This window comes from Ailuropoda melanoleuca, chromosome 10 (genome assembly GCF_002007445.2).
Source record: "Ailuropoda melanoleuca isolate Jingjing chromosome 10, ASM200744v2, whole genome shotgun sequence".
Classification (NCBI taxonomy): domain Eukaryota; kingdom Metazoa; phylum Chordata; class Mammalia; order Carnivora; family Ursidae; genus Ailuropoda; species Ailuropoda melanoleuca.
Window position 1 is genome coordinate 58,280,864 of NC_048227.1, and position 23,418 is coordinate 58,304,281.

Here is a 23,418-nt window from a genome sequence, read left to right on the forward strand (position 1 = left end):
ATTTTAGTCTTGTTGCTTTTGAATGATTGCTAATTACCCCAGAGGTCATGTATAGTGCTTGGTAGGATTCATTGACATTATTTCTTTTAAGTCTGCTGTTTCAACAACATCCAAGCATGAAGACACAAACTGTGTGCACACCGAACAATAGTTTGGCCAAGTTTTTGAGGCTTCAAGATATCCAAGAAACCTTTTCCTGCTTTAGTGAATTTAGCTTTTCTCTCTCAAAATTATAGCATATTAGGGGTGCTTGGTACAAAATACTTTGTCTATTCTTTTACTGTTGACTGTATCTACACTTCTCATTTTCAGATTGGTGTTAAATAGTATACAGCTTATTGAGACAATGTCCTCTCTGAATATACACACACATAAAATAAATGACAAAATGTAGATTGGCACTAAAATTAGAATTAATAGAAAGGACTTCTTAATGTATAATTGGAATGTACTTTCAGTAGCGTTTCAACTTGTTTTTGTTTTTGACTAAATGTGCAGTTTGTAATTTGTCTTTGAAGACATGTGAAAGTCCTTATAGTGTATTCCTCAGTCAATAATGATCATTAGGATTCCTATATTTTAAAGATATGGTTGATTAACTGAATAAACTCTGCCGTAAAATCTTTAAAATTCTTAACAGCTGAAAGCAGAAGAAACCAGTCATATACAGTCATATCACACATATTTATGTGGTGTCCATGCTATAGCAGAAAAACAATGGTTTAAGAAGGCAGTTCTTTTTTTTTTTTTAATATTTTATTTATTTATTTGACAGAGAGAGAGACAGCCAGAGAGAGAGGGAACACAAGCAGGGGGAGTGGGAGAGGAAGAAGCAGGCTCCCAGCAGAGCAGGGAGCCTGATGCAGGGCTCGATCTCAGGACTCTGGGATGACGCCCCGAGCTGAAGGCAGATGCCTAATGACTGAGCCACCCAGGTGCCCCAAGAAGGCAGTTCTTTCTGAGCCTAGCTCTGTTCCTGACTTTAGGCAAGTCTCTTGAATCCACTTGAGTTTACATTTTTTTCATCTATAAATGATGGGATTGGACTGCCAGACTGCTAAGGCCCTGATATATCGTGCTACAAATTTTCAAAAAGATTAAGTTTCAGAACTTTGCTTATAAATTATTTCTTTTGAATTATGATAGATTTATCCTCCAAACATTGTTCTAAATGTGGTGTTACAGTCGTAGGCTAGCTAGTCTATGAAAGCCTAATTGCCCAAGTAGCTCAAATACTACACCTTTGTAAGATAAAATAGAAGAAAAACAGTATTCAGATTTCAACATGCATTTATTAAGTGCTTAGCTACTGGGATTACAGTGATGAAATTGTCCTGAAATGAATTCTGCTGTCAAGGAAATCAGGATGTTCTAGTAGAGGAAATAGGCACACCAGCAAATAATTATAGTATAGGAAAAGTATTATACTTCAATATAGAATGAGTTAGGAGTGGTTAACTGTGTGTTGGGAGATAACAGTGCTAACAATGATAAAAAAAACAGTGAGAAACCCACAAATGTTAAATAAATTTTCCGCTCTGTAATGCTGGTGATTGTGGAGGATATGTGAATGAAATGGAAATTTATGTGAATTCTGAATGGACTCCTGTGTGTGTCTGCAAATTTCAGAGTTTGATGAAACTGAGCCTTTTGTTTGTTAGGCCTTTTGTTTTCTTCATTTAGGTGTATCCCTGCCATCACTCTTGGTTTAATAGTCATGCTTATGGTTTTGCTTTGCTCTAATTGGAGTTAAGTGAAGATTTTCCTGAGAAAGCTGGACAAGGCTTAGAAGAAAAAGGTGAAGGCAGAGGGAGAAAGAGAAAAACGGTTTCAGTGTATGTGAGAGAAGATACCTGATGTGGCACTAAATAAGTTATGAATAGTGAGAGCTGAGAAATCCAGAGCAAGGAATATGTTGAAGGATCCTTAGAAACATTTATAGCATCACTTTATACAGTATGAGCAATTGAGGCTTATGCCTAAGATTGCCTGGCTAGCGGCAGAGCCAACTCTAAGACCCACATTTCCTGCTTTTTCACTGACCGTTCTTTCCACAAACCATGTTGCTCAGTATGTGTGTGCGCATGTGTGCGTGTCTTACCATTACGTATTTGTTATATTTACATGTTGTAATCTTATCTTTGGGTAGAATTAATTATATTCTCATTTGCTTTTATCAACAAGGAGTTCTTTTTCTTTTATAAAAGTATAATCTACTTTATTAATCTACCTTTGGTTGTACACAATGATAAATATAGTGATGTTCAATCTTGTTTTAGCTAATAGCTTAAAATGTATTCTCCAGATCTTTTATCAGAGATTAGAATAAGTTACAAGATTGACTGAATTCATCTTCTTTCTCTTCCTCTTTCATCTTTAAATAAAAGTGCTAATGAACAGTGAAATGACAAAAAGCCTAGCAAATACAAAGCAGGAAGAGCAGAACCAGAGTTAAGAATATTTCTGAATGCTATCCTGGATACTAAAAGTCTTAACGAAGTCTCTGAAAATTATTTTTTAAGCTAAATATTTTGAGATTTAGTTTATATCATTCTAGAACTTGTGATTATAGTATAAAGGAATCACATGCATTATGTACTTTGTGTATTTATATGGTTTTATTTTTTAAGATAGAGAAGTTATTGTTTAACCCTGCTTATTTGTATAGAAGAAGTAAAAAAACTTGTGAGTAAATTTACCGGTTTTTAAAAACAGATTTTGCAAAGCCACAGATGTAGTGGGAAGTTCCTCTGGGCCTGAGGGTATATTGCACAGTTCCTTTTTGTGGGAGAAAAAGAAAGCTTACAGGTGCTGCAGTTATGGGTTGGTAGCATGGTTATAAAAAAGATTCTCAAAAGGCATATACATCAACTTCTTTCCAGTCTGTGATGCCATTCTTATGTTTTTCTTTTTTTGCCTTGGGAATGAGGACTCTGGTTTTCTTGGATAAAGTAAACAGTGGGAGAAGAAATGGTATATTAATTAAAATTCTCTTGGTTATGATAGAGCTGGAAATGTATAGTGGCTGAGATTTCAATAAGACAGCTACCAGCTTTTTCCAAGTGCCACTATTTGGGGACAATACATGGAGTTCTCTAAGATCTTTCCTTTTATAAAATTTCATGAGAGAGAAATGAATGCATGCTATGTTAAAAAATCTGAACGTCACATAAGTGTATATTTACTAAATATCAAATGCTCCTCCTTCACTACTCTCCCCTCTCCCCATTTCCTCCTCTCCTCCACCCCTATTTCATTCCTACTTCCCTCCTCAGGAGTAGCTGCTGTTAAAAATTTAATGTGGAGGAGTGACGTCAGTATCATGATTGAATAAGACATCTCTTGTTCGTGCTCCCCCCCCAACGAACAATAATTTGGTGCCTATTCATAGACAAAAGTGCCTTTGTGGGCGGTGTTGGATTTAGCACCATAAGCCAAGGCAGCTGGGAGGGTACTTGCCTACCCATGTGTCAGGTAATAAGAATATAGACCTTGGTCCTGGCTGTGGACCTTGCAGTGGTTTATGAATCAGCTCTAGCCTTTCTCAGTTGTGGTCTGGGAGCCCCTGGAAACACTATCTTAAACAGTTGCCCAAGGATGAGAGAGCCTTTGTAGATGTCCAGGTTTCTAGTGGAAGAGTTCCGGCATACCATTGGAGCAAAAAACAAACAAACAAAACCTGAGTTTGGACACACTGGAGAGGGTAAGAGGAACGGTTTGACTTTACCTGCAGCACCCCTCCCCCAAGGCAGCACAGCTTAGGGCCAAGAGAGAACTTTGTGGCCTGTGATTTCACCTGCAGGGGATCATAAGAGGATGTGAGTGATCACCCCACTTCCTCAGCTGTGTGGGAATGCTGCCTAAGAGGCTCATTTCTCTTTTGTCCCATCCAGAGTACTGAATCATGAGCTGCATGACTAAGGGCAGGAAGAGTCTAGGAGAGTAGCAGATAAAATTCTTTGAAGGCTTTAAAGAGAGGTGGATCCTACTAACTGCTTCACATACATCAAGAAGCCTGCTCACAAGCTGCTGGGGACCCTCACCCAGAACCCCCTCATTGGCTCAAGGGCATCCCCAGTGCTCTGCATCTCTCTCTCTCTCTCTCTCTCTCTCTCACACACACACACACACCCTCACTTCATAGCTGATGCCCTGTGTATGCTCCCAGTGGCCGTGGTAAGAGTGAGCTTTGGCAGATGGTTAGTGAGCATGTTCAGAAGGCCAGCCTGAATCTGCACACCAGGGAGAGATCACAAACTTGAGCTTTAGTGCTCCCTTTGGCAAAATAAAAGGAGGGTTGTCAGCACTCAGGATGTTGCAGGACTGAGAGAAGGCATATAAGCTTAAGAATTCAAGATAGAGCAATCATTGTGGAGCACATGTATCCATAGACGGTCTGAGAAAGGCTCAAAATCCCTAACAGGCTGATGGAAGGTATTTCTCTCCTGAAAGTTATTAGTAAGACAGGAGGAGGAGGACTGCTACTTCATATGTGAAGGCAATAGTACAAAACTTCAAAGAATATGAAAAATCACAGAAACATGACACCACCAGAGGATCACAATAGTCTCCCAATAACTGATCCTAAGGACATGGACATCTGGGATTTCAAAATAGCTGTCTTAAGGAAACTTAATGGCTACAGGAAATCAGGAAAACCATACACAAACAAAATGAGAAATTTAACAAAGAGAAATCATAAAAAAAGAACCAAATAGAAATTCTGAAGCTGAAGAATACAATTAATGAAATGAAAAAAATAAAAGCAATAGAAAGCAATCAGCATTAGACTTGATCCAGTAGAAGAAAGAATCAGTGAGATTGAAGGCAGGGTTTTTAAAATTATCCAGTCAGAGCAGAACAAAGAAAAAAGACTGAAGGAGAATGAAGAAAGTCTGCATAAACTATGGGATACCATTAGAAGAAACAATCTGTGAATTATTGGGGTTCCAGAAAGAGAAGAGAGGGAAAAGGGGCAGAAAGTTTATTTAAAAATTATTGGCAGAGACCTTCCCAAATCTGGGGAGAGATATGGATATCCAAGTTCGCGAAGCTTATAGGTCATCAAAAAAACTCAAAGACTCTTTTCCAAGTTACATTGTAATAAAACATTATAATAAAACTCAAAAGTCAGAGACAAAGAATCTTAAAAGCAACAAGAGAAAAGAAACTTGTTACTAGCACAACATAAGGCTATCAGATTTCTCAGCAGAAACCTTCCAGGTGAGAAGAGAGTGGGATGATACATTCAAGTATAACTAAAAAAACAAAAAACAAAAAACAAAAAACCTAAACCCTGCCAATCAAGAATACTCTATTCAGCAAAGTTATTCTTCAGAAATAAAGTATAGGCAAAGACTTACCCAGAAAAACAAAAGCCGAGGGAGTTCATCATCGCTAGACCTGCTTTATAAGAAGCTCTTCACACTGAAATGAAAGAATAGTAATTAGTAACATGAAAACATGAAAATATACAATACACTGGTAAAGGTATATGGTCAAATTCAGAATAGTCTAATTTTGTAATATGGTGGTGTGTTAGCCGCTTAAATCTAATATAAAGGTTAAAGAACAAGAGTATTAAAAATAACTATAGCTACAATAATTTGTTAATGAATACACAATGTGAAAATGGCTAACTTATGACATCAAAAACAAAAAAGGAAGGGTAGTAAAAAGGTAGAGTTTTTGTATGAGACTGAGGTTGTTACCAGTATAAAATATACTGTTATATTCATAAGATATTTTATGTAAACCTCACGGTAGACACAAAACAAAGACTGCAATAGATAAACTAAAGATAAAGAGAAGGGAATCAAAGTCTACCACTATGGAAGGCAGCAAGAGAGAAAGAAAGGAACAAGGAAACAACCAGAATATAACTAATAAGATGGCCTTTATAAATCCTTACCTATTGATAATTACTCTAAATATAAGTGGATTAGATTCTCTAATCAAAAGGCATAGATTGGATGGATGAAAAACAAAAAAGGAAGACTTAACTATATGCTGCCTATAAGGACACATAGTTTTAAGGACATGTAGGCTCAAAGTGAAGGGATGAGAAAAGATATTCCATGGAAGTAGAAACCAAAAGTGGGCAGGGATAGCTATACTTAGAGAAGAGAGAAGATAGACTTTAAGTCAAAATTTACTGCAATGAGTCAGAGAACACCACTATATGATAACAAAGGGGTCAATCAAGAAGGCATAACAATCACATGTGCACCCAACATCTGAGCACCTAAATATATTAAGAAAATACTAACAGATCTGAAGAAATATACAAACAGTACAATAATAGTAGGGGGCTTCAAAAAATGGGCAGAAGAACCGTGTAGACATTTTTCCAAAGAAGAACTATGAATGGCCATGGGTACATGAAAAGATGTTCAGCATCACTAATAATCAGGAAAATGCAAATCAAAACCACAATGAGATGTCACCTCACATCTGTTAGAATGGCTACCCTCAAAACCACAAGAGACAAGTGTTGGGGAGGATATGGAGAAAAACCCTTGTGCACTATTTGTGAGACTATAAATTGATGCTGTCCCTAGGGGAAAACAGTATAGAAGCTCCTCAAAACATTAAAAGTAGAGCTAGCATATGATTCAGCAATTCCGCTTCTGAGTATATATCCAAAGGAAATGAAATCACTATCTTGAACAGACATCTGCATTTCCAGGTTCTTTGCAGCATTATTCCTAATAGCCAAGCTGTAGAAACAACCTAAGTGTCCATCCATGGATGAATGGATAAAGATGTGGTATATATGTGTGTGTATGTACACACACACACACACACACACACAATGGAATATTCTTCAGCCATAAGAAGGAAATGCTGCCATTTGCGACAAAATAGATGGACCTTGAGGGTATTATGCTAAGTGAAATAAGTCAGAGAAAGACAAATACCATATGATATCACTTATATGTGGAATCTAAAAAAGCTGAACTCATAAAGACAGAGAGTAGATTGATCATTGCCAGGAGCTGGCGAGTGGGGAAAATGGGGAGATGGATACAAATTTTTAGTTGTAAATGACTAAGTTTTTGGGATCTAATGCACAGCATGGTGAATGTAGTTAACAATACTCTATTATATGCTTGAAAGTTGTTAAGTTCTTGCCATAAAAAAAGAAATGGTAATTATGTGAGGTGATAGGGTATTAACCAATACTACTGTGGTAATCAGTTTGCAATATGTCAAGTTTATCAGTTGTACACCTTAACCTTACAAATGTTATATGTCAGTTATATCTCAATAAAGCTGAAAGAAAATCTGTATGTTTTCAAGCATTTTTCTATACATTTATATGTATTACATATCTCTATATATGCCTAAGCATATAGTTTTGTTGTAAATTAACAGGGTAATAGTTACATCTTTTTTTTTTTTTTAAGATTTTATTTATTTATTCTACAGAGATAGAGACAGCCAGTGAGAGAGGGAACACAAGCAGGGGGAGTGGGAGAGGAAGAAGCAGGCTCACAGCAGAGGAGCCTGACGTGGGGCTCGATCCCATAACGCCGGGATCACGCCCTGAGCCGAAGGCAGACGCTTAACCGCTGTGCCACCCAGGCGCCCCAGGGTAATAGTTACATCTTAATCTGACTTGTGATTTTATACCTTGGAGATATTCTGGAGATCTTTTTATATCAGATATAGCTGTGCCACCCAGGCGCCCCTCTAGGTCAAAAGTTCTGTTCAATTAAAGCTTTATTAGGTTTTGTCAAATTATACTTGTATATTAGATAACAATGAAAATTAAATGGTGAAATTGAATATACAAATAGTAAGATGATTTTTTTAAAGAAGCCAATTAATTCTTCCAGAACACAGTAGGGTATAAATAAATAAATGACAACAAATCATGTGGAATTAATATTTGATACTCTGGGAGTTTTACTGGATGTTGCTTGGACATACCAAGTCAGTATCATGTTATTGCAAAAATCATAGTGGCCAGAATATTTAAGGGTGGTGGAATTTTTTAGCTTTTGTTCTCTTTTTTCTTTTCTTTCTTTCTTTCTCTCTCTCTCTCTTTTTTTTAAGATTTTATTTATTTATTTGACAGAGAGACAGCCAGCGAGAGAGGGAACACAAGCAGGGGGAGTGGGAGAGGAAGAAGCAGGCTCCCAGTGGAGGAGCCTGATGTGGGGCTTGATCCCAGGACTCCGGGATCACGCCCTGAACCGAAGGCAGATGCTTAACAACTGAGCAGCCCCGGCACCTCTATGTCTTTTTTCTGAATATAGGAGATTTATGTAGTGGTGAGGAGCACATGGTCTGGAGACCTGAGTTTAGTCTCTGCCCCCTAAGAGCCAAATAACTCTAGACAAGTAGAGAGCAGAATATTTGCTCTTTTTAAATCTTAAGTACTGCATTGGTAAATCGAGGCCAATAATCCTATATTTAAAGGTTGTTGTAAAAGTAAGTGCTCAGTGAAAGGTAGCTGTAGTTATTTTTATCCTTTTGTAACAGTTTTATAAAATATAAAAATAACCAGGATTAAACATTTATATATAAGATATATATGATTAAACATATATATGGCAGCAGGGCATATTCTGTTATACCAAGCAGAAAACATGTAAACTTTATGTAGCATCCTATGTCTCAAAGGTTACCACTGTTCTGAGGAACAGAAACATCTCTTCATATAAACATTAGGATTCTTTGTTTTGTGTTCCACCCCTATGCCAAAACAATTTGAGAGTGTAAGGACAAAACTTCATCAGTTCTGATGTGCTCCCTATCCTGGCACATAGCTCTTTAAGATACAAATTGGTATCTTAGATCCTCCAAATTAAGTCTTATCAGGAAACCAGTCTACTAACAGCACCTAAGGTCTTGACCAAGTTGACAGAGGCAGTATAGATTCTTGTTCTTTACAATTTCCTACTTCTTGATAGTCTAGAGATGATAAATACTTCAGTATACAAGAGTCCAAATATTTTCAAAGAATCAATATGTCTAAGATAAAGGCTTTAGAAGGGAAAGTAAGTCATTGGCTTACATAGTAGCAGTTGCCACAGTCAGATGTTTCACCTTTCCTTTTATAGATGGTGAGAGTGGAGTTGTGTTTTTGAAGGGCCATGGTTTCATCTCAGAATTCCAAACACTGACAGACAGATCCTACAGCTGTTGTGCTGGGCTTCAGTGCTGCACCTGCTAAGTTTGATCAGGTATGCCACCAGATGCTGGTGCTTTGCCTATTTATTTTTGGAAAATATTTCTAGTGACATATCCAGGAACTCATTATTTCAGAGGACTATTGGAATGTTCCAAATCATAGTGGAACTCAAAAAGATAAGAATGTATCCTCATTAACAATATGAGATGTGAGTGGAAAACCTAACTCTATAAACTTAGGGTCATCTAGTTTGAGATGTTGGAGTCCTCTGCTGGACCAGTCTCTCTAGTCTCCTTCTGTTCTTTCTGTACATTCTCATATTTTTATTTTCCCTAGGGGAATTTATTCCAAGTCCTCTTCATTAATCAAACTACTCCAATTATAGAATATTTCTCCAACCCATGTTAAGCTGTGTCAGTCCTTTGTTTACTTAGTATTCTTTTTATTGCCTTTGTTCATTCAAATAGTTCTTGACAACTCATATGCTTTTATGTCTAGCCCCATTGCAAAGTAATGGTGATTTCTTTTTCACCTCATTTTATCCAAACATAAGCAAGAAAGCAATCAATGCTACCAGTCTCTGACTCTTTTGATTCTAGGACCATAAACACCAACCCTGGGTGGTCTTATGACTTTAGTTGTTATCTATGATGAACACTGTGATTGTTTTCTCCAAAATTCATTCCACCTCTCTTCTGTGTAGTAGCCATGTAGTTTGGCCCCACCTCCAGATTAGGCTAAGCCAGTCGTTTTCAACGCTGATTGTTCGTTAGAATGACCTAAGGAGCTTAAAATAAAACAGACAAAATGAGCCAATGTAAGCCCTCCTCTACAAAAATGTCTGGGAATATGACCTGGGCATCTGTACTTTCTAAATAATTGCCAGCTAATGCTAACGTGCAGCCAGTGTTGCAAATCACTGGTCTACCAAACAGGGTATTTCCATCTTCCCTGCCACTTACATTGGTTTAGGAAACTCAGAGTTATCTTGTGTCTTTTCCTAAGCTCCACAAGTTGATTGTGATGGGCATAAGCAGCCTAATCGGCATAGCTCAGGACTTTTGTTTTATGAATGTGGATATGTTCTCGGTTTCCTCTCTTTGTCGTTGAAGAAATCCTGCCTTGGGATGAAGCTCTTACTTGGAGGAAGATAGAATTCCTTGGGTGAATTTTCTTTTTCAGCTGAGTTCTGACAAAGACTTTTCTCCTTGACACTTTAGTTAGCCTCCTTGAAGCCCTTTTCTTTACTAGGTCTCAACCTTGGCCTACCATGTCCACGTCAGTCTTTGGTAAGTCTAGTTTTAGCAAGAATTCTGCTAAGTCAGTTCCCATTTTGTCATAAAAGCTCCTGGGGAAAGGGATTGTACTAATTGACTTTTTCCTGTAGTGTCTAACATATTGACTTGCACCTAAGCTTTGCACATAGATGAGTTTGCTAATGATTTGTTCAGTTGATCAGTATTTACTGAGCATTTACTATGTACTATGTACTAACTAGATAGTGTGCTAGGTGCTAGGGACACAATAATGAACAACATAAACATGATCCTTATCTCAGAGCTTACACACTTGAAACCCAAATCTGTTTCTGTTATCTCAGTCAGTATAAGAAAGCTTCCAATTTTTTATGTGCAGTATAATGTAACTAGATAGAGTTTCTGAAAAGTTGCTCCATATCATTTTTGTATGGGGTATGGCTACAGAAAGTAAATGAATCTGTTCGTTGCAACACTGCTGCATCTCAAGATAACCATCAAGACTAGGCCTTACTTGGTTAGCATATGATCAGAAGACAGCAGAGGTAGGACTTTCCCAAGCAGGCTGACAGAGTTCTGCAAAGACTTTGCAATAAGCCCATTGCATTGCTTTGAATATCCAAGTAAGAGACCTGGTTGCTTGAACATTTCTGGGGTATGGAGGCAATATAGCAAAGCAATTAAGAATATGAACACTGGCACCAAAATGCTTGGGTTGGAATCCTGATTCTTTTACCGAAACCCAAGTTTGGCTGCCCCTTGCTCAAAAGGCCAATACCAAGAGATGAGTTTTAACTGGAAAGGAATATGAGTTTTATTCAGGAGGCTGGCCAGCTGGGTAGAAGGTGGACTCTTGTCCGAAGGCTAACTCCAAGGTTTCTGCCTGGCCCAGAGATTTTTAAAGTGATTTGATTGGGTGAAGGAGTACAGTGGTCTGTGACATTTCTTGATTATGTGCAGATTTGATGATGCCAGCTACAGAGTTATCTCGGTGCTCGGAGGTTGTGCAAGAAGTTATGGTTCCATGGTGCCCAGGGGTGATTGTGCAAGAAGGTCTGGTTCCTTGGTACCTGGGGATTGTTGTGCAAGAGTACTCTGTTTTTCTGCAAAGGAGGGCAAGATCTACAGATGCGCAAAAGGAGGTTAGGAAAGTCATTGCGTGACCTTAAAAAGAAAAAAAAAAAGTTTTACTCAAAGATTGCTGGCCTAATCAGAAGGCCAATGCGGTTTCAAGCAGACTTGCTGGCCTCCGTGGCCTAGGACTGTTCTGGTCCTTCTTTCCTCAAAGCTGGTGGTCTGTCAATCTCAAAGAAAGTAGATTAATTCTGTTACAGATCAAGGGCCTTAAGTGAGCAGGCAAGGGAGTGTGTCAGCTTGAAGCAAGTTAACCCTTAAGACCAGCTGGACAGTTCTACCACTTTTGAGGTTTTTAGTAATGGACAGGTTACTTCTCTTGTGCTTTAGTTTCCTTATCTATCTGTAAAGTAGAAATAATAATAATAGCACCAATTTTCTAAAGTGTGAGAGTCTGTTTAAAGGGTATACCTTTAAAACCCTTACAAAAGGGTTTACCCTTTAAATATGGCACATGGTAAACCCTTATATCAGTGTTTGCTATTTAAAGATGTTGATGATGAAGATAGATCCATTTATTTACATCTCAAATTCTTTTCCTGAGTTTATGGCAGTTTTATTATGAGATCTTTTAAAATATGAGCAGAAACTTCATATGTATTTTGTAGAAGAGAGTAATCATCCGAGATTAGTTTGTACTCCCCCTTTTTGCACCTATGAGAGAGGGAAATAAATCATCCTCATCATTGGACTCCAATCCTGCTTCGTAGGGCCTGCGAGTATATGGTGCCAGGTAGTGAGTTAAACAGGCAGTTCTTGCCGTCTTGGAGTTTACCTTCCAAGACTGACAACCTTAGTTCAGATGATCAGGTACAGGTCACAAAAATAGTAGACTCAGAGTTGACCAGACACTTTAAACGTAGAAAACGTCCTATATAATGGCAGATTGCTATAATACAATCCAGTGTAGTGTAGAACTTAGTATAGGATGAACATATCTCATACACAGTTTTGCACTAAACACTTAAAGGAAATTATAGTGGAATCATACAGTATGGACCTCTAGAAGAGCAATTAGCATATTTATGTTGTGCAGAGGTAATTGATTTGGGACAGGGAGGGAGGAATCGGGGAGCAAAAAATAATCATGTGAACTGTATAAGGCTAAAGACAAATGATCCTGTAGCTGCTGTGGAATAAGGCAGTGTGGCGTGGTGAGAAGATCACAGATTTGGGACGTGAGTGACCTGGGCAGATCATGGCTCAGCCGCCTGCAAACTGTGGCCTCTCTAGAGCTCTTTGAGTTGTGAAATTACTGTATTTTTCCTTCCAACTGTGACTACAGAAAGAGGCAGATTTGTGACTCACCTTACAAGCAAGTATATACAGCTGTGGTTTTTAGTTTCAGTCGTGGCATTTTTTTATGTCACAGTTGTTCTTTCCTTTTTTACTGTTTTTAAAAAATGTCTTCCTGTACGCTTACTAATGGGACAAGACTGTTAGTATTATATTAGTTTGCTTAGGTTCCCATAACAAAATAGCACAGACTGGTGGCTTAAACAACAGAAATGTATTTTCTCATAGTTCTGGAGGCTAGAAGCCCAAGATCAAGGTGTTGAAAGAGTTGGTTTTTTCTGAGGCCTCTCTCCCTGACTTGCAGATGGCTATCTTTTCCCTCTGCCTTCACATGGTCCTTCCTCTTTTGCATGTCTGTGTCCTAATTTCCTCCTCCTATGAGTACACCAGTCATATTGGATTAGGGCCTACGCTAAAGACCTCATTTTAATGTAATCACCTCTTTAAAGGCTCTATCTCCAAGTACAGTCACATTCTGTAGTACTGGGGGGTTAGGACTTCAACGTATGAATTTGCAGGGAACACAGTTTAGCCCATTGCAGTGATTTTAAAAAAGTAATCTCCTCCTTAAATTTCCTCAACTGTAAAATGAGGATAAAAAAATTGCTCTGTGTGATAATTGTGAGGATTATATGAGGTAAGTTCAAGTTATCATGCATTAGCACGAGTGAGACATAATAGCACCTGGCAGTGGTTAAAGTATCTTACTTTCCTGCTTTTTGGAAGGGAAGAGAAATTCTGAAACTGCTTGATAAAAAGAAGGGATGCAAACCTTACCTAGTAAGGTGGTAGGGTGTGGATATTTTAAGCGAGACACAAGTGGGGTAGCCAGGGAAGTAGGAGTGGGGCAGTGGGAAAATTTTTTTTTTAATGTATTTTGGAATAGATGAGCAAAAAAGCCAAGGAGGCAGAATGGTTTGTGGTAGACTCTGAGGCTTGGGTCTGCTTCAGAACTGAAAAAGCCTGAATAAGAACTTAGCTGTGAAGTGTGAGAACTTCAGGATTGTATTAAGAATTTTAGACTGAGGAGTGCCTGAGTGGCTCAGTTGGTTAAGTGTTGGACTCTTGGTTTCAGCCCAGGTCATGATGTCAGGGTTGTGAGTTCAAGGCCCCCATCTGGCTCCACACTTGGTACAGTGTCTGCTTGAGATTCTCTCTCCCTCCCCCCTCTGCCCCTCTCCCTGCTTGTGCACATGCCTGTGCATTCTCTCACAAATAATAAATAAAATCTTTTTTAAAAATTTATTTATTTGAGAGAGAGAGAGCGCACGTGCATGAGTGGGGGGAGGAGCAGAGGAAGAGAGAGAATCTCAAGCAGACTCCCCACTAAGCATGGAGCCCAACTGGGGGCTCGATTTCACAGCCCTGAGATCATGACCTGGGTGGAAATCAAGAGTAGGCCGCTTAACCAGCTGAGCCACCCAGGCACCTCAATAAATAAAATCTTTAAAAAAAAAGAATTTTGGGGCACCTGGGTGGCACAGCGGTTGGGCGTCTGCCTTCGGCTCAGGGCGTGATCCCGGCGTTATGGGATCGAGCCCCACATCAGGCTCCTCCACTGTGAGCCTGCTTCTTCCTCTCCCACTCCTCCTGCTTGTGTTCCCTCTCTCGCTGGCTGTCTCTATCTCTGTCAAATAAATAAATAAAATCTTAAAAAAAAATAAAAATATTAAAAAAAAGAATTTTAGACTGAAGAGATCATAATTCAGTTCCTTTATTGTATAGAGGAGAAAACTGAGGGGAAGTTAAGTAGCAGGCTAAATCGCACTTCTGGGAAATTGGCAAAGGACTTACCAAGTTTGAAAAATGATGTCCATGATTGGGAGAAGAAGAAAATGGTAACTTTGAGGCACAGGCTGTCAGAGCAAAAGCTTATTCATTATTGTATTTCTAGGAACCAGGGGAGTACCCAGTATATAGTGTTCAGTGTTTGTTAAGTTAATCCAAAATAAATATTGAATTTTCACAGGACTTGTTAAACCATAAGTGTATTTTTTAGTGATATAAAACAACGTAGCATATTTGCAAAAAATATGGTACATCTTTAGTATCATCCTGAAAAATTAACATACAAAATATTACATGAATAATAGAATTTCTAAGACTGTTGGATATAAGGTGAGTATTCAAAAATCAATTGTATTTCTTTATACTAGTAGCAAACACGTACTTGGGAGTGTAGGCTATGCATCGCCTTGGAACCCTGACAGTGTGCACTAAAGCTAAGCGGACTCTTAACCGATGGCCAAGCAATTACTCTTCTAGGTATATATTCAACAAGAGCATGTGCATGTGTGTGCCAAGACGCACAGGCAGAAATGTTCGTGGTTGCATTATTTGAAAGAGCAAGTAACTAGAAACAACCCAAATGTCCATCAACAGTAGAATGAGTCCATAAGTTGTGACTTATTCACATAGTGGATATGACACACCAATCAAACTGTAACTATAGACAGCATGTGGATGGATGAATCTCGCAAACGTAAAGGAGCCCAATCGCACAAGAATACGTACTGGGTGGTTCTACTTATATAAAACTCCCCAAACAGGCAAAGTTCTATGTTGCTAGAATTGGTGTACTGGTTACCTTGGAAGAGATAGAAGAGGATATTAGGGGGACTTCACAGGTGCTAGTAATGTTCTGTTTCTTGACTGAGCTGGACATTTATGACTTGTGTACTTTTCTGCATTTATGTTTACTTACATCATAAGAAGCTTTATTAAAAATATGTCCAAGTTTATAATGTATTGAATTTTTATGTATTGTTGCTTAAGCTTCAAGTTGGTAGCACATGATTGTTTTAAATGAGATGGAAGCAGGTGTCTTAGAATGTACACCTTCTTCAGCATGTATATCTGGATGTATACCTGCCTCAGAAAAAGAGACCCCCACCCAGTCTACCTTTTTTTTTGGCTCAATATCTTCTTGTACTCTTACTTGTCATTTACTTATAGGATTATATTCTTAGCAAACAAAACAGTACAGTATGCAGTGTAGCTTTCCTGTACTTAAATCTGGTTATTTCTCTCATAGAACTTTTAAGATATCGGAAAGAATTAAGCTTAGAACTGTGTGTATAAATATCCCAATTTCTCTATCATCACCTTTGTACATGTAGAAAAACCTTGAAAGATATCAGCTATAAGCAAACTGTTTTCTGAGAAGGAGATAGACTTTCATTTCTACTTTTACACTTTTAATATTTGCATTTTTTACAGTGAGGCTGGATCAGTTTTTTAGCTTAAAAAGATACAGTTTTAAAGCATTAAGTTAAAAGATTTTAGTTATTTAAATAATTTAAATAATATTTAAAAATTTTAAATATTTTATTTCCTGGAACTATAAAGCCCTCAACCATATTTTCCTTTTATGCTTACTTATTAAAAATGTATAAAACTGATCAGTTCAGTATTATCAAAAAACTTCAATAGTGTCTGTCTTTTTGGTCCCTAGTTAATATAATCATTTAGATAAGACATAAAACTTTGATTTATGTGTTTTTTTCTCTTTTTCCAAATTTTCCATTGTAAGCAATATTACTTTTATAATAAAGAGCATTTAAGGTAAGCAAATCTTTATTATTTCAGTATTTGCTTACAAGGTTAATATGTTATGGTTTTAAAGGATTTTCTCCACAATATTTATTGTTCTTTTATTCCAACTTGGAAGGGAAAAGCCAGAGTAGAAGCTGTATAAAGTTATTTTGCAAGATGGCCATTTTTCTAATGGTATTATTCATAGTTGCTAAAAATACATACAATAGATCTTGAGGAAAATGCAAACTGCTAGAATATGGTTCTTTTGGTGGTACATTTTTCTTTGCAAAGGCCTTTGCAAGGCCTTTCATTCATGCATCTGTTCCCATGGGTGTGTTAACATCCCTCTGTTTCCTCCCCAAATTTCCTAATTTCATTTTTAGATTGTTTAATTGTATTTGTCCTTTGTATATGTAAATATACAAACTATTTTAAAATAAATTTCTTTGGGTAGCTGATTAGTTTTATTCATTGCAATTGGATGGTGATAAGAGGTCACAGGTCTTGTAACTATCCCTGGAAATTAGGAAATTAAATCATGCCTCTTTGACTAGATTCATCAACTTGGAAATAGCTTTGCTTTCACCCTCCTCCATCCTCTGCAAAGTGTTCTGAAGAACTTAGCTTAAGTGAATAAAATCTGAAAATTTGAGGTTTATTTTTCTTTAAAAATATAAACGGAGTGTTAGTATTTTTCAGACAATTTAGAGCTAAAATCTGAGGGCTTTGGTTGTAGTTCTTTTGCTGCTGATTAGGTATTCCTCAGTGGTGATTAGTGAATGTACAAATGCAATCATTCGGTAGGGCTTAATCACTCCTATGAGAGAGAAGTTAGTTACCCAGAAAGAGAAATTGAAGCTTGTATAACTTCCATTAGTCTTATTTCTTTAATAGCAAAAAAAATAAAGAAGAAAAAATTTTGGCTAAATTAGGAATATTGGGTCATATAAGAAAATTGTGGTTTAAAAGAAATAGAGAGCCTGGGTAAATATGCCTACATGAATATATTGCTGTGCTATTTATTCTGTTGTCTGTGGTACAGGTAGCTTATGAAAAACTGGCCCTTACCACAGCAGGACGATTTCCCTGAGAGATAGAGTGTGAAGTGCTCACTAAACAAGTGCATCTCCTCTTTGTACTGGGTGGCTAGGCCCCCACAATGACAGCCTGGCAAGGGGAGGAAGTATCTCTTTTCCCAATTTTAGTACATTGCTCAAAGTTGAAAAGCGGAGAGATATATGGCTATACCTTTAAAAAAAAAATCATCTGAGGCAAGAGGAGAATGGAATGCATGTATTTGGGCAATACTGTATTCCTTTCTGGTGAGGTGGGTTACAGGCCCCGAGTCCTGAGAGTGAGGCCTGGGGAGTGGGTTTGAGCCACTTGGAGTGGTAAGCCAGGGAGGTCTGTATGGGAGGCCAACTGGCTGCTCAGGTCTAGCATTATAGGGTGGCATGTTTGTCACAGGTATGGTTCAAAAACTCTGTTTTGTAGACTTCCCCAGAGGACCAGCTTCTTCTCAGGGATTATTTTGTTTTATTTTATTTTTTTTAAAGATTTTACTTATTTATTTGAGAGAGAGAGAACGAGAGAGCACACACATGAGTTGGGGGAGGGAGAAGGAGAAGCAAACTCCCTGCTGAACAGGGAGCCCATCATGAGGATATATTCCAGGACCCTGGGATCAAAATACTCCAGCCTTCCAACCCAGATTTCTGGGTTCTTCCTAAGGTAATCAACTGTCCCAGTTTGCCCAGGACTGTCCTGATGTGAGCACCAAAAGTCCTGCATCTGGGGAAACCCCTCAGTCCCAGGGGGTGGTTGATTGCCCTATTTTACTTTCTTGAGCCACTTAGCAGGGCAGCACAGGAGGAGGGGAAATGTATATTCCCTGCCAGTGCCTCTTCCCTATAGTGCAGATGAGAAACAACCCTCGGCTCTGGGGTAGCAGTTCAACCCAGGATGCAGTTTTGGAGAGGAAGAATGTTGTACATTTCAAGTGTGCCCAGATATGACTGTTCTGATTATCTATTGCTGTGTAACAAATGAGTGAAAAAATTAGAGGCTTAAAAAAACATTGCTTCATTATCTCTCCCCGTTTCTGTGGGTCAGGGATTTGAGAAAGCCTCAGCTGGCAGTTCTGGCTCCCTTAGTACCATAGTGGCAACAACTGGAGCAGCTGGGGACTGGTCAGACATCTCTGTCTTCATGTCATCTCAGGGCCCCTCCAGGCCGTGTGTCTGTCTGGGCTGCTTTAAGCTCTGTCCAGGCTATTTGATGCTTACCTAGCAGTTCAGGGTTTGAGAGCAAGTGTTCCAGCCAGCAAATGAGAAGCTGCCTTGGGTGTCACACAGGCTACTATTGCATAGCATCATCTTGCCGTAGTCACAAGATTCGGGGGAGGGGGAGCGTAGACCCCACTTCCTGATGGTTGCAATATCCACATCACGACATGTTGGCATGAACAGATTGTTGCAGCCATCTTTGGAAAATACAGTTTGCCACGATTACCTTGGCCCAAAAAAGCAGTTTTTCACTAATAAAGGTAATGAAGTTGTTAAAATACAATTTTTTCCTCATGAATTTTCATAAAGCAATTTTCATTTTGGATGAAAACAAAAAGATCAGCCTGTAAATGCTTCTTGAATTGTTCTGAAAACCCTTGCTCACCATTGTTCTACTGGAATGACTATGTGTCTATAATATATAATATATATGCCCCCCCTTCCCTCCAAAAAGAAAGCCAACTGACCAAGGTAGGTGTAGCAAAAGTTCATAAGCTTCTACAGGAGGAGTTTCAGTGTGTGTGTGTGTGTGTGTGTGTGTGTGTGTGTGTGTGTGTGTGGTGTGAGTTTCCACACACATGTGGAGCCTGTGGGAGGACGGAAAGGAAAGAGTAATTGGGAGAATAGAAGGACATCAGTGACACAGAACTCAGGCTGAGGTGTCTACAGCAGGAAAGAACTCTAAAGACGTTGATAGCTGGAAAAGGGACTCTAAGGGACAAGGGCAGCAACGGTCATAAGTGAAGGACAGGTATTCATATAGTGTCACTTTAATAAGAGCCTTTGGTTTAGAATGGGGATACTAATGTTCTGGCCCAGCTCTCTCCTTGTGATGCTGAAGACCCAAGAGTTATTCTTTCTGATCGCTTCTTACTTAATGGTTAACAGAAATTGGGATTTAAAAATTTTTTAATGTAATGCAATTATGTGGGGAATTTGCTGATTAGCATTGTTTTAGCAAAGTTGCAGAAGGGCATGCTGCGGATCTTAACTTTTTTGAACTGATTTCTTTGGGCTTGATATATATTTAATGTTCAACCTTTATGATTCTTGTGACTTCTCTTGTTTTGTCCTAAACTGATTGTTCTACTGAGGAAAAATTTCAAAGATTAAAAAAAGGGAAGGGATAGCAGAGAGATCATAATTCTAAGCCACCACTTGTTTGTGTGTTTGGATTGCAGAAATACTGTAATACGGTCCAGCTAGATTCTGGGATCGACTACCGGAAAAGGGAGCTTCCTGCTGCGGGAAAACTCTACTATCTGTAAGTTTTTCTTTTTCTAAATTTAATTTTCTAAGTTTAGTATCTAATAATTAATCAGGAAAAGATGAGAAATATAAGCAGGATAATTATTAGAGGAGGAAAGGCTAGTTCTGAAGCCTGCGATTTTTAGAATACAAAATATTACAATGTTAACTTCTTTAAACTGTGTTTTTTGCCATCCACATTTGCATGATTTATAATGTGTGATTGGATGAAACCCTAATTAGTTTTTTGGGGAGGAGTGATGACAGATGGTTAGAAAGTAATGAGATCCTCTTATGAGACTCTAGGATTAAGAGAATATCTTTATTGTGCGAAAGTAATTAATTATTTGTGGACATCTCCTGACAAATGTGCCATTTCTGTTCCCCAAAAATTGTTGTTTTATTTTGTTAGACAGTCTGTTTGTATTTATCATTGTTGATTGACTTCCGTACATAACTATGTAAAATATATATACACAAGTACAACTGGATTTATCTTATATTTTAAAAACAAAGACTCTCCTGAGTAGAAGCCATTTATAATAATAGATATATTCAGCACATGCAGTTCATGGTGAAAAACAAATAGTTGGTTTTAAAATGTCATTTGTGAGAACCTGAAAAGGGACAAGTGCTTTACAAATGTAAACTGCTGTTTAACATACGCCACCAGTGTTGGGCACATGGTAGGTTCTCAATAAATAGATCTAAGGACTAATTGTGATTTAACTCAAAGGCATGTTTCTGCTAATTTAAATTTTGATGACAACGTGTACATGAGAGGTTCAGAAAAGTTCTTGTCTCTGCCACCTTGTAAGCAGAAGTACGTTACTGTTTTTGAAGCAGAAATTAGCTAGAAAAATCACATAATTAAAATTGCATGCTTTACAGTGTGCCAAGGGGGACTGTTTCAGTTTATTATTCAGATTCTGATGATTATTGTAGAAGGTTCTTCATGTGCCCTTAAGTACTTTGTCTTTAAAGTACTTTATAATTTTTAAAGATTCTTATAGCACTTCTTTCTGCTTTAGCTTGGACTCCCCTCCCCCCCGCCCCGTTTCTTTTATGTTTGTATTTTCTGGTTTTTATTTTTTATTTATTTTTTTTAAAGATTTTATTTATTTATTCGACAGAGATAGAGACAGCCAGTGGGAACACAAGCAGGGGGAGTGGGAGAGGAAGAAGCAGGCTCATAGCGGAGGAGCCTGATGTGGGGCTCGATCCCATAACGCCAGGATCACGCCCTGAGCCGAAGGCAGATGCTTAACCGCTGTGCCACCCAGGCGCCCCTGTATTTTCTGGTTTTTAAATTTTTCTGATATTTGCAATCTTTTCCCGATTCTTTGTTACCAATTTCTTGATATTCCAGATGTGTGGTACCTAGAAATTAGCTTCTTATTATTCTCTGCATTCTTTTTCAAAGGGGGCAATCCTTGTTCCCTGTTTTCCCACAAAATGTATCCTTATGTTGAAGAATTAAAACATTTCCCTGATGGGAAGTTCCTTCAATCGGGGTGGTAGTCTGCTCTAAAACATGAAATTTGTTTCGTATTGCTACAGAGCTCTCAGTGGATTTTACAGGACGTGGAAAGCTGCTTTTGTTGGGAGGAGAGCCATTTTCTCTCTGACCTTCTCCCTGAGGCTGCCTCTTCCTTTTCCTGCTAAAGTACAATTTTAACACAATGAAATTCGGGTTTGTACTTAAAATATGTACTGGAGGAAAGCAATATCTAACAACAACCCAGAGTCCAGGAATGAAAATCTGGATCAACTTTCTTAAAAATATATGAATTCATTTAATCCTTAAGAAAGGTAATTTTGTTTGTGTATTGAACATCAAAAAGTGCTTCATTATAATCTGATAACCAAAACTAGAGAACCTAAAGGCATACCTCACTCAGAGGGTAAGGCAGGTATGTGTCCCTGAAGAGAATCAGGAATTAAAATCCTCTTGGGAGTGGGAGAATGATATTAGATATAGAGACAGGGTGCTAGGGATGTAATTTATATTGTTTCACATTGAGCCCGTAGGGAGAACTTCTTTCATGACAAAGAAAATTTCTTAGGGTCATGTTAACATTTCTGATTTAATTAGGTTTCTTTTGCTCTTGTTCTTATAGGGAAACTTATTAATTCCCCCATAACAGATTTTAATGCACCATGCTATATATTGCCCTATTACAGCATGTGTTTCTCTTTATTACCTTCTGCCTAAACATCTGGCATTCGTTCCTGAACATGCAAGTTCAGACTCACCCTTTGTCAATCTCATTGCCCACCACCCCCACAGCTGCCTGAAAAGAAAAACAAAATTCTAGCTTCCCTCCTGGGGAACACGAAGCATTATCTCAGGATTTCATACAGGCAGAATCCTATATATGATCTTTAATGAAATAGAAATATTCATTTCAGTATTTTATTAGTTTAACTTTCCAAAACCTAATTCAAAATATCCCAAAACACAATCCAAATAATATCAAGAATTATCAGAGATTTTGCAAAGTACCCAAAAAGTTCACAAGGGAACACTTTCTATGGTTCATAATATTGTCTGGGTTACAAAAGAACTAATTCATATGTGACATTATATGTTTGTATGTAATCTATTTCAGTTGTAGTTTTACATCACATTAGATGTAGAAATCTTACAGTACCTTTATAAATAAGTTCCAGATGTTTTTGGCCCATCCATAGAAGTTTTTAATCTCATATAAAACAAACCCAGAAACTTTAAATTTAACAAGTAACAAATGACAAAAAGCTTGAGCCCAGATATCTGAACTGTTGCAGAAATTAAAGCACACCATGGTTCTCCAGTTTTTCATTCTGTGGTAACTGCATGATCACCCCAGACATGAGCACGAAGTCATGCTCTTCCTTGTTGCTCGGTGGATTGGGCTCAGTAGGAATCCCATGTGGGGAATATGGTTTGCCAAAAATGCAAACAGGTCAGACTAAGCATTGGGCTTCCTGTTTACATTTGGTTGGGGGCTTGGACCAGTAATTCTTTTGAACTGCCTGGTGTTTGCCAGGGGTGTCCCTATCCAATGCCTTCCAGAGAATTTCACTGCTTCAGATTAGTTCTCTGCTTGGGGGCAGGTGACAGTGAAGGTTATCGTTTTATATATGCAATGAGCATCTCTTTTCAGACAGGAAACGCCACTGCTGAGGGGTCCATGGGATGCTGCCCCAAGCTATTTTGCTGTCACTTTTGTGAAGGGTTACAGTTTTTCATGGCGAGAGGAGGTCAGCTCATGTTGGACACTCCCTTGTTCTTTTCTCTTTTTCTTTTTCATTCAGTAACTGAGTAGTACAGGTTCTTTTTCCTAAGTCTGTTGAAGGAACTAGGGATTGGGGATGGGGAGAGGGTTCCTGTTCAAATACCATATCTTCATCATGCTCACATAAAAACACCCCACCTCTAGCACAAAGGCCATGGCCTCAATGGAAGACTTTAAACTGAACCAAAAGGGATGGGGGGAAGGTATTGGGCCTGGGATTTTATTTTACCCAACTTACC

General features: G+C 38.3%; 1 protein-coding gene across 7 annotated transcripts in view; it reads left to right on the forward strand.

Moving 5' to 3' along the window:
- Positions 1–23,418, forward strand: part of AFG1L (AFG1 like ATPase) — a 231,016-nt gene that overhangs the window by 148,334 nt on the left and 59,264 nt on the right. For all 7 annotated transcript variants that reach the window (XM_034668945.1, XM_034668944.1, XM_034668942.1 and 4 more), the window contains one exon: positions 19,832–19,914. In XM_034668945.1, the coding sequence (XP_034524836.1) occupies positions 19,832–19,914 (83 nt within the window). The remainder of the gene's footprint in view (positions 1–19,831; positions 19,915–23,418) is intronic.